The sequence below is a fragment of the Myxine glutinosa genome, chromosome 4 (genome assembly GCF_964187855.1).
Source record: "Myxine glutinosa chromosome 4, kmMyxGlut1.1, whole genome shotgun sequence".
In the NCBI taxonomy this organism is placed as follows: domain Eukaryota; kingdom Metazoa; phylum Chordata; class Myxini; order Myxiniformes; family Myxinidae; genus Myxine; species Myxine glutinosa.
In genome coordinates this window covers 97,976,743-97,996,782 of record NC_136264.1, presented here as the reverse complement: position 1 = coordinate 97,996,782, position 20,040 = coordinate 97,976,743, and the positions used below count along the sequence as shown (strand labels likewise).

The 20,040-nt window shown below is 43.1% G+C and overlaps 1 protein-coding gene across 1 annotated transcript in view; it reads left to right on the top strand.

The window, feature by feature from the left end:
• Positions 1–251: 251 nt before the first annotated feature.
• The window catches only part of LOC137425932 (voltage-gated potassium channel subunit beta-3-like), a 41,018-nt gene continuing 21,229 nt past the window's right edge, over positions 252–20,040 (top strand). The window contains 7 exon segments of the mRNA XM_078775278.1: positions 252–320; positions 579–681; positions 904–942; positions 1,104–1,291; positions 3,822–3,887; positions 4,075–4,195; positions 4,389–4,483. Coding sequence (XP_078631404.1) covers positions 252–320; positions 579–681; positions 904–942; positions 1,104–1,291; positions 3,822–3,887; positions 4,075–4,195; positions 4,389–4,483 — 681 coding nt within the window.

Genomic DNA, 20,040 nt, shown 5'->3' with positions numbered 1-20,040 from the left:
CCCACCGCCTCTCCTCCCTCCCTCCTCCCCCTCCCCTCACCCACCTTCCCCCTTCCCCCTCCCCTCTCCCCTCTCCCTCTCCCTCTAGTTTCACTGATCCCAACAAACACATAAAGCAACCGATCTGATCGAGGACGTGAATGGGCGGAATTTCATTATTCTTCCACAAAGTATTTAATAATATCCGACTTATCTCTCACTTTATGTAATTCTTCATTCATTTTTTTTAATTCGTTCGAATACCAAATGCGATGCTCACTGAGCAGTTACATCAAGTATCGATTAAAGAGTTTTGCATGAACTCTCAACATTTGGACCTGGTATCGTGCACCTGACATTGTTAAAGTGGAATTAATGAATTGTCAACAATTGTGAATGAGTGCCCATAACCTGTTTACCTGTACACGAATGCAGGTTACCAATGCAAACAAATCTGATTAAAAAATACACCTGTGGCCTTGAATTACAGAACTATTGTTAAAGTCGTGAATATTTGATGGTTAAAGTAGTCTTACTTCGTGATCGACCATTTGACGTGGCCTCCTGTGCCTGAAATCACCTTGTGACGTCATCAATAGGTGTTTCCGTCAATTAATCGATTCGCGTCTATTTTTACCGGTTCCACCTGTGACGGTCTTTGTTCACCAATGGCCTCAGGGCGCTTGCGACGTATTTTGAACGGTTCAGATTAAACACGAAGGTTACACGTGATCGTTTGCATCAATGATTGTTTTCAGATATTCTTATCAATTGAGCGACAAAAAAGGTCCACGAAACGTCTACAATAGCTCAGGAACGTCAAGACGTCAACCTTTTGTTTTCAGATTTACAGGTAGATCTGCATTTGTTTTCAATCACGTTGTCGTAATTAAACATTTTGTAAACATTCAAAATACGTTGCAGTTCACCGAATTGTTGCCCTGCCACAAAAGGTGGATGGAGGTTATGTTTTCAGCCCCGTCTATCTGTTTGTCCGTTTGTATATCTCTCCCGACACCGAGTTGTGCACCGCGTTGGGGTCCTGCGAGCGACAATCAGAGCTCATATTGAAGTGTATTGATGGAGTATGTATGAAACATTATGAATTTCTGTATAATTGAAAGAACACCTTCCCTACGGTATCCATGTCGAATGTCGTAACTTTATGGATGTCGTGGAGATGGAGGTCGTGGAGACCTGGAAACACTCTTCCTTCACTCTAATCCTGGGACTAACAAGGAACATGAAGGACCCTCGACGCAGAAGGAGACCATCGGGAGAAGAAAGCCTGCGTTGTCATTACCAACCTATGGTTATTTGTCAGTGCTCTATCCTTTAATAAATAGTGAACGTCAAGCAAGGAAGCAGCGCGTAACATTTTAAAATCTTTGGGAAAAAAGAGGTAAAATAAAACAAGAGGTTTGAACACATCGTGTACTTACCCATATATGTACATATATATATATATATATATATCGATATCAAATATATATATCGATATCAAATATATATATACAGACTTGGCATTTAATATGGAATATTTTTTTTGTGGGGGTGAACTTACTTTTTTCAAGATGACTTAGAACCAAAAGTTCATTGGAATTATCTTGAAATTATTCTAGATTTTGTTCATGTGACCTTTCAAAGAAACAAAAACCACATTTGACATTTCGAAGCAAATAAATTGATCCTTGAAAGTGATGTAAACTGATATCGAACTCAATTCACGGACAGTACTGTGTTAAACTTCTCTGCGTTTTCCAGAAGTATCTCTTTATTTTGCACATTAGCCCAAATTTTTTTTAACAAAAACAAAAGTTAAATTACGACTGGGATTACGGACAGTAAAATTACAGTTCAGTACTTCGTGTAACCCCCACGAGCATTCAGGAGGGCACGTACACGTTGAGGCATGCTGTTCACGAGATTTGCCAAGGTTTGGACAGTAATCGCTTGCCATGCAGTTACAATAGCCTGCTGCAATTCACGCACAGAAGCAGGCTGCTGGTCCAAGTTGTCGATTTGACGCGTTAATTCTGCCCACAAGTTCTCTATCGGATTCATATCCGGGGACATGGCAGGCCACTCCATATGCTCTACACCACGGTCAGCAAGAAAGTGTTGGATCATGCGAGCACGATGAGGCCGTGCATTGTCATCTTGGAAGACAAAGTTTCCTCGAAAGGCTGCACGAGCAAATGGAAGCAATGTTTCGTCCAGAATGGCCCTGTACTTGAACTGGTTCAGGTTTCCATTCAGAACAACCAGGTCAGTTTTGCCCCCTGCATGAAAAGCAGCCCAACGGTCACCCCACCACCTCCAGCTTTGACTCTTGGCACTATACAATCTTCGTTGTAGGCTTCATGCACTTGTCTGCGCACTCGGACGCGGCCATCTTGACGATAGACCAGAAATCTAGACTCGTCGCTGAAGATCACGTGATTCCAGTGTCCTGGCTGCCATTGACGGTGCTCTCTGGCCCACTGCAATCGGCGCTGGCGGTGTTGTCTGGTCAGACGTGGCTTCTCAGGCGACGCCTGGCACGATAGCCTGCTTGAACCAGTCGTTGGTTGACTAGCCTTCTGGATACAGGCACATTTGTCAGTTGCTGCCACTCAGCCCCAAGCCGATTAGCTGACTTGGTACGGCCATTGCGGACTAACCGGTGCAGATGGCGATCATCCCTCCTTGTGCTTCTGCGGGGACGTCCTGGCCTCGGTATTGGAGTAGGGACACCCCTCTGAGCATTTCGTTTCAGGATCTTTGACACCTGACCTTGATTGATGCCATACTCCCAAGCAATAGCACACTGTTTCATGCCGTAATTTCGTAAAGCCACCACTCCATGACAAACAGCATTGTTGAGTTGACGGACCATCTCCAGGGGAAACGGCAATAACTTTTGTAGACGTGCAGCAGTTGTTTTCCGTTAATACAGAACACAACAACCCTTTTTTACCCGATTGTGAAGCCAATCGTCAAATGTACCTGTCCGTACATTTTGTCACGCCACCTGTGATATAATCCTGTATTGACTTCTTGCTGCGAAAGACAATCAGTGACATGGTTCTTTCAACAAAGAAACCACCGAAGCGTAAAAGAAACTCACCAGATTGATATACTGAGTTCAGAAATTAAACCCAAGTCAAGAAGAAAAAAAAATTCCATATTAAATGCCAAGTCTGTATATATATATATATATATATATATATATATATATATATATATATATATATATATATATATATATATATATATATATATATATATATATATATATATATATATATATATATATATATATATATATATATATATATATATATATATATATACAGTATATATATATATATATATATATATATATATATATATATATATATATATATATATATATATATATATGTATATATATATATATATATATATATATATATATATATATATGAAATATATAAACATATACACACACACACACACACATACACACACACACACACACACACACACACACAAACACACAAACCTCAAAATCAAGATCAGACAGCTCAACATAAGCAGGTTACGAATTGAGCTATCCTGCATTTGACGACAACACCCGGGCCTCCCATCTCAGTCATAGCCGAGTTCGATTCTCCTTATACTTCCGAGATCCGACAGAACCGGCTGCATTCAAGTTGAAAAGTCATCCCTGGAGAGTCTGACTTGTTTTGCGTTAGTTGTGGATTTATAATTCAGTCTTTCTTGGAAGACATGGTGGATACAGAGGAGCTTCTTGGTTTCATGCTTCGGACCATAATTTGCTTTTATTACATTTGTTGATGGAAAGGTTGAGTTTATAGGCCGTGCCTTCTGTTAGAGCCAATCCATCTGAGGCAAAGGGAAGGAGAGAAGAAAACACATCAGATGTACTTAGATAAAAATTGTTAAATATTTACACTTGTTTGTCACACATCAACTTTTTCTTTTTGTAAATAACTTCCTCAATTGTACTCCATAATGCAGGTCCCGTCCTCGGCAACGCTTCCCTCCTCAGATGTGTGCCACACAAGGTGGTGCGTACGTGCCCAGATTTGATTTCTTGGCTGTTTGCAGGAGGCCTACTCAGTTGCACAGCAGTTCAGCCTGATCCCGCCTGTGTGCGAGCAAACAGAGTACAACCTATTCCATCGAGACAAAGTCGAGTTGCAGCTGCCTGAACTTTACCACAAAATCGGTGAGGTCACACTTGCCTGACTGCCATGTTGAAAGAAAAATAGAAACGATATCAGGGAAAGAAGCACACTGAAAATGTAAACTTGATGAAGGGATTCTTTTGTATTCATGGCACTGATTTAAATCTTTATTGTACCTTTTGAACCGAGTCTTGCCTGGGTAATGAGAAAAGGGTTGTTTACTTCCTGGTGCAGGCATCGGGGCCATCACGTGGTCCCCACTAGCCTGTGGGTTATTGACAGGGAAATATGATCATCGCATACCGGAAGACTCCCGGGCTTCTCTCAAGGTGCGTCCGAGGACAACCTTTGGTTTTTATTTTGCTTTACCCAAAACCTTAAGAGAGCAATCATCTTTGGAACCCCATGAATATATCCATTCCACCCAAAAGCACAAATGAATGATAAAGAGGGCTTTGTATTCCTGCTCTTTCTTGCTCAGAGTAAGGTGGGGCAAATGCCCCTGGCATGAAAGGTGGGACGAGCTGTCACCCTTCTATATATATATATATATATATATATATATATATCCTCCTCTTTCATTTCATTGAATGTACAGTGCTAACAACCATCAATCAGAGGGACTTTTGCTGCAGACATTCAGGAACATGTGATCAGGACCAATGAGGTCATACAGGGTGGTTGGGGGGGGGGGGGGGGTGTTCTGGAGGGAACAGAGAGTATCTTTCACCTACTTTTCCCAAAAGGGGAATCCTTATTAAATATTAATCCATTGTATTAATAATATTTATTTGAGAAATATCTCAATTTATTTCACACAGGAGCAAATACACAACATTATTGCCAACGGCGTGATTTTAGTCTCCCCCGCCTTGCCCTCCTTCCCCCATCTCGCATGCTTCCACACCTCCACCTTCCCACCTTGCCTTTTACAGCTATCTTCTCCTAACATCCTGCATCTTTTTTCCTTGTCCATCCCTCTTCCATTATTTTTCTGCAATATTTTCTCCCCAATTTATTCCCTTCACACACCTTGCGCATATAGTGTGGAAGGTCGGGTCATTATTTGAATTGAGATATAGACCACCGTTTTTATTCCCATAGAGTATAGGACTTTTCTCCTTGTATTAAGGACATGTGGATAGGGACAGTCGTCCTGTTTTTTGTCTGCCACTGCAAGACGGTTTTTAACCTTCAGTACTCTTGATTAGCAACGAGAAAGGAGGCACACAATTGGACTGCACTACTCAATGTCCACGGCACCAATAGGGTCAGGATCGACTCCACTGATTGGATCGCGATGCTGTCACGAGGTGTGAGGCAGCCCATGATCGGGAAGGAGGGATGTCGTGGATCCCTTCAGGGGTGCAAGAGGTGCATGAGGTGGCGTGCTCTCTCGCTGCTGAGTCTGAGAAGCACAGAGTGAGACAGTCTGAAGGAGAGATGCTCTCCTGTCGTATGCGTGGCTGGCAAAACTCAAGGCATATCCTGCTGTTCGCTCACCGCTGCTACTTTGGAGATGTGGCAGTTTCATGCCTGCCTAATCATTTTCTATCTCGTCCGGTTTTAGTGTACATGGTCCCTTCGGGGGTTTGAGTTTCACTGTCTGTAAAGTGTAGCTATTTATCACCCCATGAAGTGAAAAGCTGTTCATTTGTCTAAGTACTGTTCAGCAGTATTTTGAGAAAATATTACTGCTTTTTAGGTCATCACATCACAACCAATCAAATTTGCCGCTTGCAGAACTCATACATGTCCTTGTTTCTCAGTTTCTCAAGACTGCATGGGTTAATGTGTCGCATGAACTCTCTAGAGTCTCGTTCATTGTGTCCGCAATTTTCGTTTGTGCTGTCTTGTGCTAAGTTTTTATTTCCCCCCTAAGTCCTGTGTGTATCTGCCTGCTATCCATCCTGCGAAAATGTTTCGGTGATTGGTAGTCCCTGGAGGATTAAATTGGGTTCATTGTAATCCTGATAACGAACATGGGTAGACACGCTTGCTACATCATGCACAAACTCGACTTGCGGTGTTACATGTCAAAATCAGCCTTCGACGGCCATGTTCGAGGAGAATGACCTCGGCATGTACGATTGCCACACAACATTGCTTGCGGTCTTGGGAGGGGGTCATCTCTGACCACGATTCCCACACAACGTTGCTTGCGTTCTTGGGAGGGGGTCATCTGTGACCACGATTCCCACACAACATTGCTTGCGGTCTTGGGAGGGGGTCATCTGTGACCATGATTCCCACACAACGTTGCTTGCGGTCTTGGGAGGGGGTCGTCTGTGACCATGATTCCCACACAACATTGCTTGCGGTCTTGGGAGGGGATCATCTCTGACCACGATTCCCACACAACGTTGCTTGCGTTCTTGGGAGGGGGTCTTCTGTGACCACGATTCCCACACAACATTGCTTGCTGTTGTCAGGGAATTGGTTGCTGAGACTCAAGACTCCAATGACCGGACACAGGTTTTACAAAAGGTCTGGTTTATTAACTGGTTATTCACTTCATTCCATTACCAAATAATACCGCTTAATTCAATGGACCAGGTTAACTCTTTTCGCATGGTCCTTCTCGTTCGGCCGATGTTCCTCCGCCACTCCCGTCGGGCAGAGGGTCTGATGATGAGTGCTCGTCCGTTCCGTCGGTCAGAACTTCTGGTCACAAGTCTCCTTGACTCAACGTTTGCTCGGATTTATATGGACAAACTGGAGTTAATCCCCTGTCCGCTGAATGTTAATCCTTTCTCCGCTAATGCCCCGAGGTCATGCATGCACCAAGTCCTGGCATCAGCTCGCTCCCCTCCTGCTGTGAGTTCCGTTTACCAAACGATAGGGGGGTGCTCCAGCCAGGGGCTGTGACCAGGTGGACAAGAGATTACCATGTGCGTGCACATTCTTGGCATCCATTTACGAAATCGTTACCAGTCTTTAATCAATAAGTTACACTGAGTTACACTTCCACAATTCCCTCATCTTTTTGTTTTTGTTTATATTAACCATTAATCTAAACATCAATATAAGTAAACAGTCAATCACTACAAGTAAACATCATTACAAGTATAAGTAAATAATCAATCACTGCAAGTAAACATCATTACGAGTATAAGTAAATAATCATAACTTTGGTAATCAAATTCCCTTAGGCATACACCGTCATCCTGCAAGAATCACAAAACATTTCGTTGGTCATTGACTCCTTCCATATTGTTCAATCTATTGCATTTGCATCACAAATATATTTTCAAAACAACACTTCACCATCACCAAGATACAACAATTTCACTTCATTTTCAAGTTTTGTAAAGCATCTGCACCATCTGGCAAAAACGTTTGCCTCCACACAAATGTTGATTTTGTTTGAAAGGAAGGGCTGATCACTTGTGTTTGAATTCAGGTATAAAACATTTTCTCCTAATGTCTTCATAGCTCCTGCACTACTTCGTGTAGGATTTCGCTGTTGTGGTAACATTGTGGAGTCATAGACTGACCCTGCTCTCCTTGTAGCATTCTTGCCACTTTTTTTTGTAAACCATTGTAATTCCTGAACAAGGCCTTCACCCAGTTGTAGTCGACTTGCCTCCTCCCTCATTGTGAGTGGGCAGCAAGTATTGGTGTGACGTTGATTGGCCAGCAAGATGTGGAACAGGGATGCCGGATGCATCCACAATGATGTTGGGACCATGGTGTTCAGGTCATCCATGGTCCATACCAGGAGTGGCCCGCAGAATCGCGCACAGCTGTTGTGAAAAGGCACAGCCATTGGTTTGCAGCTCCATGCTGGTTCCCCGGACGTTGGTGAAGTAATAACATATGTCCCCGCATTTCACAGAGGTTGCAGGTAAAATGTCGTTGTCCTGCAACTTCTGATGTGATGAATGTTCGAAGCCTTCGAACAAGAGTAAGTGATCGCCTTTCTTTCATATGTTGCAGTGTGATCCAGGCAAATGGTCACATAAATTTCCTTGGTGAAGGTAAGCATTCATCTCCAAGTTACACGGGAGAATGTCTTCATCATTCTTTGAGAAAGAGGGTGTATGCCATGATTAACTTCATTTTTAGCCACAAATTTTCTTTCTCGAACTTCTTCCCAATTCCGTTAGCACTCCCTTCAAAATGTGATCTCATCTTATCCTTATGCTCAGTCACATCTGAATCTGCTTTCCGCACACACTGAATCAGATAGGGTACATCTTACCATGAAATCAGCATAATCATGTATATCTTCCGACAGTTTCACATTCAACAATTTGTTGTTTTTCCTTAACACATTCAAAAAGTTATATTCATTTATATGCGTCACACAAATAATATTCAATCAGGTATGTATTTTATTACTAAACTAAGAATAGCATCCACAATTGCTTTCAGGTTAATATAGTTCAAAAATTAACTCATGCAGGTATTTTAGCACTACTCTAAGAAAATAAATTGTATATGATTACAATCACAAACGGGAATACCTAATTCCCAACAACAATTTTCCCAAACCAACAAATTAAGCATAACGTATTATTACCATAATTCCTCTCCACTTTTTCTTTTCCCTCTTTTTATTTCCCCTAACAGTGTGTCACTCGTGGTGATATGAGTTCACTGATATTGTAATTGACACAACTCATAACATTGTCGTTATGCCATTATCTAAATTCTACTGTATTCACTATTCATTTGCAACATCACTTGATTCATTCTTTTAATCTCGGTATTATTCATATCATCATAACAATCTTTCTATTTTAGGTCCATATTTGTTTCTATTCTTATCAACCTCCTACGGTTTATCAATTTGTTCCAAAACACTGCAACCAAAGGTTTTAACCAAAGCTCTACCAAACTATTTCCAATTTGAACTCAAAATGCTAATTAAACAACAATTCAAAGAATTAACTTCAATGGGTCAACAAACTCATTTTATAAACAGATCTAATTTTCCCATCCAATAATTTTCCTTGCCAAATGTCATATTGCAACACTTTAATAAACCTTCGAAAAATGTCTCCCAAATCAATAAATTCCCTTTTTACTTCCCAAATACTCATCTGTAAATTACATATTCAATTACAGTTTCTCCCTATTTGTTCGGCCTAAATGGCCACCGAAGTGGCTGCCAACATGCAGTACCGTTTTTATCTACCAAGCAAGTATTCATCCACATAAGACCTCTACCAAAATGTTGTTTGTAAAAAACAAATCTGGGATTTCTGATTACATGGATGCACACTCTCAGGACATTTCAGGCTGCTTGTTAACAATCCACTACGATAAATTAATTCCTTTACCCACAATCAAATAATTAGTACAAATTGAGGATATTATCCCTATCACATTCATTTATAGATTCATTATGTTGGATCTAAATTTTCTCCCACTGCTGCAAGGAAGAACAATAGCTCTAATAAATCTTTGTAATATCTCACTTCATTTACCCAGCATCGAAGAATTTATTTACTATCCATTCCCATCTGTTAACCAGTGACTTTGTTTGAACTCCAAAACTTAATTTGATGAATCCCATGTGTACAGCTACCACTTATTGAAACCCATACTTTTGTAGAAAATATCCAAGTAAGTGTTTTTATTTTAAACCCCCTTAACTGTTGCTCATCCATTTCTATGCACCCAGTGAGTACTACTGACACCAGTATGCCAATATAGGTGTGCGAGTTTAACAAATATGTTGCAGGTACATGTGACATCGCGTTCTGAGTATAAATAACGTAACAGCGCGTTCATGTCTGCCCCTTGGTTTAAGATTCACAATGCATTCCGTTTTAAAACTCACAATAGTTCAAATCAGCAAGATTTTCTTTACTATTTTCCCATATCATCTATGCCTAATACACATCCATACATACAGCACAATTTATATGCTGATAAAATTCAAGTTTATATATACTAGGGCATGCCCGTACTATATCTATATCTAAAATTATATCCCCCCCCTCTATTTACATGAAATGGTTTGGTCCAAAGCGAACGGCTTGCGAGTACGGTGACAATCCCCCCCCCTCTATTTACATGAAATGGTTTGGTCCAAAGCGAACGGCTTCGGAGTTTGGTAAAGAAATCGCCATAGCGTGCCCAAACGCGCAGGAAAGCGAAAGAATCGCAAATTTAAGGAAATGCCCGTACTTCCGTAAGGAAGAGAAAAGAAATGAAAAGGAAAAACATTCCAAACCGCGAGGGAAAACAACACGGCACGTCGACACAACAACGTGTCCTGTGATTGGCCGTACGTCGCTGCCAGTAGCTGCCCCCCAAAAAAAGCTTTCACCGTCCGGCGACTGAATTTAAGGGGAAAAATAAAACGCTCTTCGCTTAAAACAACGCCCTTCGCTCTGACTGAATTGGGACAATGTTTTTATGTTTTTAATTGAATTACTATCCGTAATGGCGCACGCTCTCACGGGAGCTCCGGAAGGTCGTATATCGCAGTTACGATGAATCGCAAATTAGTTTTTATTAGTTTTAAAACATAGTTTAACGCCAACATAGCGCCAACATAGTTTGCAAACGTGAAATAAATGAATACGCTCTCAAATGTGCCGTCCGAGGCAGAGTCTGTTCGCCACGTTCGGCACACGTGATAGCTCGCTGCTCTCTGATTGGTTGAATCGTTTTTTGGACATAGCTCGGTAACTGCTTGTCCGATTAATTTCAAACCTTGAGAAGGCACATCCTCGGGTCCCCAGCAATATACCTGGCAAGTTTCAAGTATATCGGACCGGTAGTTGTCGAGAAACAGCGGTCACAGACAAACATACATACAAACATACAAACATACAAACATACAAACATACAAACATACAAACATACACACAGAGATTGCTGGAATTATAGATATATATATATATATATATATATATATATATATATATATATATATATATATATATATAAAAATCCGTGAGCAGGGTATTCTGGGAAGTCAGTGTAAGACCTCTCCCAAATTTGGCTAATTTTGTACTCCCTCATTTCTTTTTATGAAGCTCATATCCATAAATAGCTGTTATTCTCATATAAATTCTATCAAAAATGGAATCCCCAAATTACTCACAATTTTACTATTAATTAATGGCTGCTCATAACCCAGCACATCAAATCTTTATATTCCATCTCCCTTGACAAAAGAGATAATGTTCATAATCAAATTATATTTCTATTTTATTTTATGGATTCTCTGCATATTCAATCCCATCCACATAAAACTATCCATTTCCAGACAGGCACACTGTCGGTGTCAACAATCTTGTAAGATTGATACACAAAACAATAAAAAACACTAACATTGACACACAAAAATACACACACACATGCATTATGCGTATTTGTTTGCGTTGGAACTATTATTTACAGATCAAGATGGGTGTCAATTTTATTTCAATTTCATAAAATTTGTCCTTCAATTTTAGAAATGCTAATACACAAATGGACCAAAAAGTTTATTCTTAGAAAACCCCTATGATGTCACATTGAAATTACCCTTTCAGTTCCCACAATAATTTATCCAAATTTGACTACACACCCATTTACATGTCAGTCGACCACTGACTTATCAATCATGCGAAACAATAGTCCAAAATTCCCACCTGATCATCATGTGACCCTTGTCACTTGGTTTCAAAAATTTGCAAAGCAATTGTTCCAACTTTGTAAATTTAAAATTGTGTGCCCAACATAAAAGATCCAATTTCGGCATGTGATCAATGAATTACTAATTTGCTTACAAGCAAAAGAAAAAAATGAATAATTCTTGCTCCGAAAACTTTTCAGACCCAAGAATCATCGACAGTTATTCATGTTTGTCCAGTAATCTAATTTGTTGAGGCCAATCGTCATTTGGGATTTGTCGCAATGAAGGCCTAATCATTGTCTGAGGTATCGGTCAGCACTGGTACCCTTGATCTTGGTTTACCCTATTAACTTGTCTTCCTGTTGACATACGGACATCTTCTTCTCCAATGTCCCATCTTTCCACACTTGAAACACCGGTTTCTGTCGTTGTCTGATCTGTGCACCTGTGCACTTGTATTGCTGGGCTGCATCTCTACATCCCTGAGTTGCCACTGCAATCTCTCGTTATCTCCTGAAACACAAAAAAATTCTCTGTACCGTCCTTTTTGGGGAGACAACTGGAAATCAGATGGGACAACTGTCACTTTCATTCCTAATTTCGAGGGCAGTTGTGCATTTGTCTCCTCCACTGTATCCTGTATCCTTTTTATTTTAAGTTCTAGATCCGTTATCCGTTCTTGCTGTTCCCGTTGTCTGGATTCACCATCCCAAAGATGGAATGCAAGCCAGTCTACCGTTAGATTCTGTCTCTTCCTGGCTTTCAATCTTTGTTCCAATCTTTCCAATCGACTTCGCTCAAATGTACCATCTCTTGGAAACTCCTCATCATGTCCCTTTGTCCACAAATACCAATTCTCGACCTGCCTTATAGCTTCGGCACCATAGCGGTCGTACATATGATGTGTACAAGTACCTTTTTGTGGAATCTCTGGTTGTCCTTGTGTATTCTTGCAGGCTCCATTTCCCATTCTGCCTTTTATCAAAGTAGCGTTGGATGTGTTGTAGCTTGTTCCAGGTTCTTCTAAAGCTTCACTCGTACCTCCAGGAAGGATCTCTCCACCTGTTCACACGGTGATTTCCAGAGAGTCTCCCTCAGCTGTGGCTTTTGCACAATCCAATCTCACAGATCAGTATTTGCAGATGAGCCGGAGGGTCAGTATGAAATGGGTGAATCCTCAGGTGTCCGCTCTGTTGACGGGGAAATCACACAATGGTAACCGCACATATATATCTGTATATAAACTCACCACCTTGCTCAATTTTCCCAGGTTGTCTCCACATTGATAATATCTCGCAAAGATATCAAAGCTTCTTTCTTGAGACCGCATTTTCATCAGTCAAACAATCAATATATTCAATTCAATTTATTCAGTTCAATTTATTCAGTTAAATTTATTCAATTAAATTCAATCAATTAGATTCAATCAATCAAGAATATCCAATCATATCATTCAACTTCTTCCATAAGTGTGAAGAATATCCAATCATATCATTCAACTTCTTCCATGATTGTCAAGAATATCCAATCATATTATTCAACTTCTTCCATAAGTGTGAAGAATATCCAATCATATCATTCAACTTCTTCCATAAGTGTGAAGAATATCCAATCATATCATTCAACTTCTTCCATGATTGTCAAGAATATCCAATCATATCATTCAACTTCTTCCATAAGTGTGAAGAATATCCAATCATATCATTCAACTTCTTCCATAAGTGTGAAGAATATCCAATCATATCATTCAACTTCTTCCATGATTGTCAAGAATATCCAATCATATTATTCAACTTCTTCCATAAGTGTGAAGAATATCCAATCATATCATTCAACTTCTTCCATAAGTGTGAAGAATATCCAATCATATCATTCAACTTCTTCCATGATTGTCAAGAATATCCAAACATATCATTCAACTTCTTCCATAAGTGTGAAGAATATCCATTCATATCATTCAACTTCTTCCATGATTGTCAAGAATATCCAATCATATTATTCAACTTCTTCCATAAGTGTGAAGAATATCCAATCATATCATTCAACTTCTTCCATAAGTGTGAAGAATATCCAATCATATCATTCAACTTCTTCCATGATTGTCAAGAATATCCAATCATATCATTCAACTTCTTCCATAAGTGTGAAGAATATCCAATCATATCATTCAACTTCTTCCATAATTGTCAAGAATATCCAATCATATCATTCAACTTCTTCCATAAGTGTGAAGAATATCCAATCATATCATTCAACTTCTTCCATGATTGTCAAGAATATCCAATCATATCATTCAACTTCTTCCATAAGTGTGAAGAATATCCAATCATATCATTCAACTTCTTCCATAAGTGTGAAGAATATCCAATCATATCATTCAACTTCTTCCATGATTGTCAAGAATATCCAATCATATTATTCAACTTCTTCCATAAGTGTGAAGAATATCCAATCATATCATTCAACTTCTTCCATAAGTGTGAAGAATATCCAATCATATCATTCAACTTCTTCCATGATTGTCAAGAATATCCAATCATATCATTCAACTTCTTCCATAAGTGTGAAGAATATCCAATCATATCATTCAACTTCTTCCATAAGTGTGAAGAATATCCAATCATATCATTCAACTTCTTCCATGATTGTCAAGAATATCCAATCATCTTATTCAACTTCTTCCATAAGTGTGAAGAATATCCAATCATATCATTCAACTTCTTCCATAAGTGTGAAGAATACCCAATCATATCATTCAACTTCTTCCATGATTGTCAAGAATATCCAATCATATCATTCAACTTCTTCCATAAGTGTGAAGAATATCCAATCATATCATTCAACTTCTTCCATAATTGTCAAGAATATCCAATCATATTGTTGCGGATATGGCATTTGGCCTCCATATCCGCTTGTAAATATTCCCCTATTTCCCCAATACTCCCCAACTATCCCCAATCCCCCATTCCCTAGTCCCATTGCCTGTAAATAACACTCTGTAGAACCGACCTTCCCCTTTTTCCCCCATTAAATGTCGTGCCCAGGTCCACCGCATCTCACGTAGACAACTTTCGGACATCTTGCTAGTTATTCTTAGTCTATGTCAGTTAAGGACTCGTTTCCATTAATTCTGACTCTTCGTTGCACCAGAATGTGATTGTATGGCACCAATAGTGAGTTTAGGACCTCCCCATACCTCCTCCCATCTTCCCCATGCAACAACAACAACAACAACAACAACAACTACAACAACAACTACAACAACAGAGGGGGGCGGCGCGCGCGGGGAGTGTGCGTCCTCACTCCGGCTCGGTTAGCCGCCATTACCCATGTGCGCCGACGGGGTTACCACGAAGGGGCTGCCTGTCGGCCCCTCGTCAAGGGCGGAGCCGGTAACCCCCCCGCACCCAATGAGAAGCAACGGGCCGATTCCATCTGGGGCGGAGCTAACGAGCCGAGGGCGTGTCACTCCCCGCCGGATATACGCGACGACTAACCGGATGTGAGGTCAGATGCGCCTGAACTACGGAGAGCAAAGGACGCCACCCCCAGCGCGACGATACCTCCCCGCATCTTTGGACCGGACCGGGTCGATTCTGTCCTTGAGCCAAGAGTGCACCTTGAGCCATCGACTGCCCGCTTTCCTTGCCATCAATCCCCGTGTGAGTCAGTTTTGTCCTGTTTATCTGTGGTCTGTCGGGAATAAGATAAGTGTGTCTAAGTGCCTATCTTTCTATGCTGTCCCTCTCATTCCTGTAATCTAACCTTCCGCCATATTATAACCTCCTCCGGAGGTCTTGAGAACCGTATCCCTGGTGTCGTGTCATTTTAATCCCAGCCGTTGTGTCATTTTCCTTCATTGATCTAGCGTAGCGCGGCTCGGCCAAGGTTCGAGTATAATCGGGTAACTTGTGCGGACACGGCGGCCATTCCGCTCGGCCCACCATAACATCAAAGTCGTGTCTGTAACAATTGGTGTCAGGAGTGTCGGATTCGGACCTGGGACTAAATTCATTTAGCCCAAATTTTGGAACACCAAGTGTACCATTAGGGTAACATTTTGGTGTTGGGAAGTAGAATTCGATCCGGAGCGCGTTTTACGCGCTCGAAATTATAACAGCGAAATTTGATTGTGTTTTACAAAATATAAAAACCCGAATTTTGAAAGTCGCGCTATGGCAGACCAAGACGGCTGGGTTCCGGTAGTAGGGAGTGAGGCAGGGTCGATCCAGGACCAAATTGAGGGACGTGAGGAGAGCGAAGCAGCGAGGGTAGCAGACGCGCGAAATAGCGCCTCGCACATGGCCACGGCGCCCACGCCCGCGACCGTGGTAGCGCCGCTGGTAAATTTGGACCTTTTTTTCATACAAATGAAGGCCCTTATGGCCCAGAATAGCGAGCAAATGAGGGAGGAAATGAGGGCTCAGAGTGAGCGATTGGAGGGCCAATTGGGGGTAATGGGAAACCAAATGGGGGTAATGAGGGACGAAGCGAGGGGTACCGGTGAGGGATTAGACAAGAAATTAGAGGGGTTAGACAATGGGATAGAAGGGGTGAAACATGGGTTAGGGAGTAGAATAGAGGGATTAGACAATAGATTAGGGGAAATACAGGAGGGGTTAATGGGGGTAGAAAACAGAATGGCCGTTTAGGAGAATCAAATGGAAGGGATGAAAAAGGGGTTAGAGGGGTTAGAAAACAGTATGGAAGGCAAATTGAGGGACATGAGGGACCAAGCGGAAAGGGAAGTTAAACAAATGGGGCAGCAGATAGAGGGGGTCAGAATGGGGGTAGAAACCAAACTGGATGCTCACAGGGAGGAAATGGAGCAGATGAGGGTGGCATCTGGGCAGGAGATGCAAGTGATGGGAGAGGAGATCAGAAGAGGAGTGAGTGAGGAGGTCGGAGGAGTGCGCGAGGAGGTGAGGCACTGTAAGGAGCGCATGGAGAAGGAGGTGAGAAAGGGGACTGTAAAATTGCAAGGGGGTATAGAGGAGTTGACGCTGGGAGTAGAACAACTGACAGTGGGACAAAAGGAGTTGGGGGACCAGGTAAAGAAGAACACAGCGGTAATAGAGGGTTTAAAATCGACACAGAAGGAGATGAAAAAGGACGTAGGGGTAATTAAAAAAGAGTGTCAGACGGTACATGAGGCCCTGACGAGGAAAATGGACAAGGTGGTAGAAGTGATGGAGGTTAAAGAGCGGGAGGTGCGGGAGCACATAGAAAAAAATAAAGTGGAGTTAGAGGAAGAACTTAAAGGGGCGCACGAAGAGATGAAGGAGGTGAAGCAGAAATTAGAAGAAGTGGAAGAAGGGGTGAGCGAAATTAAGAAGCGACGGAGAGAGGATAAGAAAGAGATAAAGGAGGAAGTAAAATAATTGGTCCAAAGTCTGTGTTCGGATCGTGAGGATGTGCTCATTAACCGGATGAGGGATTCGCAGGTGATGGAGGAGAAGCGAAGAGGAAGAGGACCCGGTGTAAGTGGTGACCAATATGGTCGTGCGTATGATGCGCCAGGGGATTTAAGAAGCTTGGGGGTCGAGATGGACCCGGGTGTTCGTGAGAGGCCGTTGGTGAAGAGTGCGACAGGTCTGGTGTGCGAAAAAGGAGGTGTGCGAGAAAGTCCGACTTTGGGGTGTGTGAGGAAAAAGTGCGTGCCAAGGAGTGAGGGTGCTGCCGAGAGTGAGTCGGTCGTAGCGCGTGTGCGAGGGAGCACATGGAAGCGCGGTGTGGTGAGTGTTGCGGAGGGTGTAACGGGAGAGTGTGCGCGAGAAAGGTGTGTGACGGACAGGTGCATGGGGAAAGAGTGCGCTGTCAAAGGCAAGGAAGAATGCACACCTGTGGTGAGTGTTACAGAGGGTGTAACGGGAGAGTGTGCGCGAGAAAGGTGTGTGACGGACAGGTGCATGAGGAAAGAGTGCGCTGTCGAGAGTAAGGGTGAGTGCGCTGTCAAGAGTGGTGGTGAGAGTAGTGAGAGTGACAAGGAGCGTGAGTTGGTTGTGACAGGTGAGAAAGGATGCACACCTGGAATGGTAGAGCGTGAGTGGGAATGCACGCTGGAATTGGTAGTGAGGCACGTGGTTGGGTGTGCGAATGAGAGCACACCTGTGATTGTCACAGAGGAGGTGACCGAGGAGGGGGTGCGAAGAGGTGTGTTGGTGAGGTGTGCTACCAACGAATGTGTGCCAAAGTGTTCGGTGGTCAGGTGTGTGACCAAGGCTGTGAGTGGAATGAGGGTACCGAGGTGTGTAAGGAGAGGTACGAGGAGCATGGAGACGGCTGGATGTGTGAGCAAGGAACGGGCTGCGGGGTGTAAGCATGCAGGTGAAGCATCGACGTTAAACGGAGCAGCGGTTAGGTCGACTTTTAGCCGAATCGGGCCCTCGGTGCGTGCTGGGCCTCGCTTTGAACGGCCGCGTCCGTGCTCCACTAGGCGGAGCGGGCGGCTGGATAGGAAGGGTCGTCATGGCGACCACTTTTTGTTGCGGCATTCCGGCAGGTCGAGATCGAGCCATGGGATGGCTCCGTGCCGAGATGGTGCGTGGGATCTCGGCCCGGGTAAGCCCCCGTCCCTGCCCCGAGTGCGGGACGTATCCAGCCGCTGGCACAGAACAACCCGCATTCATGGCTTGGCTTTACAAAGCCGAGCTTTAGAAGTGAATTGGCGCACCGAGAGGCATTAGTGAGTAGACTGTGTGATGAGGTTAGTGTTTTGGCCCCAAAATTAGAGAAAAACAAAATTTGATGATTGGCAAAGGATTGGCAGTAGTGATTGGCAGATGATGAGTAGTGATTGGCAAATTTTTGATTTGTGGAAATTTGATGTGCAAAATTGGTAGTGAGCGATGGGCCCGGTGGGTAAGGCTGGCATCCCTGCCGCCCTTCCCATGTGGGGGCAAAGGAGCAATAGCTTATGGGGTTGATGGCAGTGAAAACTAGCCCGGGTGGGTTAGGTTATATTGATAGGGCCCTAGAAGATGACATTAGGTAACGTTAAGGTTAGTTAGTGACTGATACCTGTAGTGGGGACGCAGGTAGATTAGTATGGATGATAATGACGAGGGAGCGCAATAGTTTAAAGGGGCGACTGGGAAGCGCAAGTTTCAGAAGGGAGTAGTTAGCTGAGATGATGCCGTGTGGTTGAGAATTGAACAGGTGTGAGAGCTGGACAGGTGTGTGGAGCAGTGTATGAGTAGTGAGTGTTGTGGATCAGCGCGAATGCGCTTGGGGAGAGAAGGGTGCAGGTGGCACCAGGTGTGAGAGCACAGGTGTGCAGGTACAGGTGTGTGGAGAGAGTTGGAGTAAGTGGTACGGAGTGGTGTGCATGGTGCGAAGGTGTGGATGGGGGAAGAGTGGACCCCTTTCACGAGTACCCGGGGCGGGTAGTGTAAGTGTTAGGTAGAGGGTATAGGTAAATTGTGGTTGGATATTGGCATTTGTGGTGCGGGTGACAGAATGGTATTGTGGATGGGTGCATTAGTGTTGTGGAAATGGCTGGGCGTGTAGCCTGTTAGTGTGTGTAGTTGGTTGGGCACTCCACCACTGTGAGGATGTCGGCCAGGTGAGGCCGCAGGTGGGCTCTGGGAGCCGGTAGTTGTGAGTGGGTGCTTGAGGATCCCGGGTGTGGATCGGGCAGCCCAGTGCCAGAGAGGGCACCGAGTGGGGAGAGCGCCAGAGGGCCTTCCCCAGGTAGTTAGGTTAGGGTAAGGAGCAGGTAAGCTCGGAGGCAACTGCAGTGGTGGAGGTGTGCAAGTGGGTAGACCCGCTGGGAGAGGTACACGTCACAGCCCGGAAATTGTGCGAGGGCACCGGGAGATGAATCGGGGGAGTGAGACCCCAAATTGAAAAGCACCACAGTTTGGCCAATGGGAATTGGTTTTTAGAACCCATAGTGTAAGAGGGCCAATGGTTTGGCAGGAGAAAGACCCCGGGTAATGTAAAGTTGTTAAAGTCATTTAGGAAATAGTTAGGATTGATGAACCTGTCGCACCATACGCAGCCACTTACCTGTGGTGATGATGACTCCACACCTGTGTTTTCTTTGTTTTGTTGCAGGAAATGAGATTGCTGTGGATTTGTGAGACGCATCACGACGTGGATGAGACATTGGGGTGATTCCATCTCTCCCTCCTTAGGAGGGACTGATGATGAATTGGTAATGGCAAATTTTGATGTTCAGTTGAAGATGGCAAATTTTGATGAGAGTTGGAAATAGCAAATTTGATTGGTTAGGAGGGAGAGAAGACGAATTTGGTTTATGGGAGGAACGGGGAAGACAGTAGGGACGTTTGTTGATTAGTA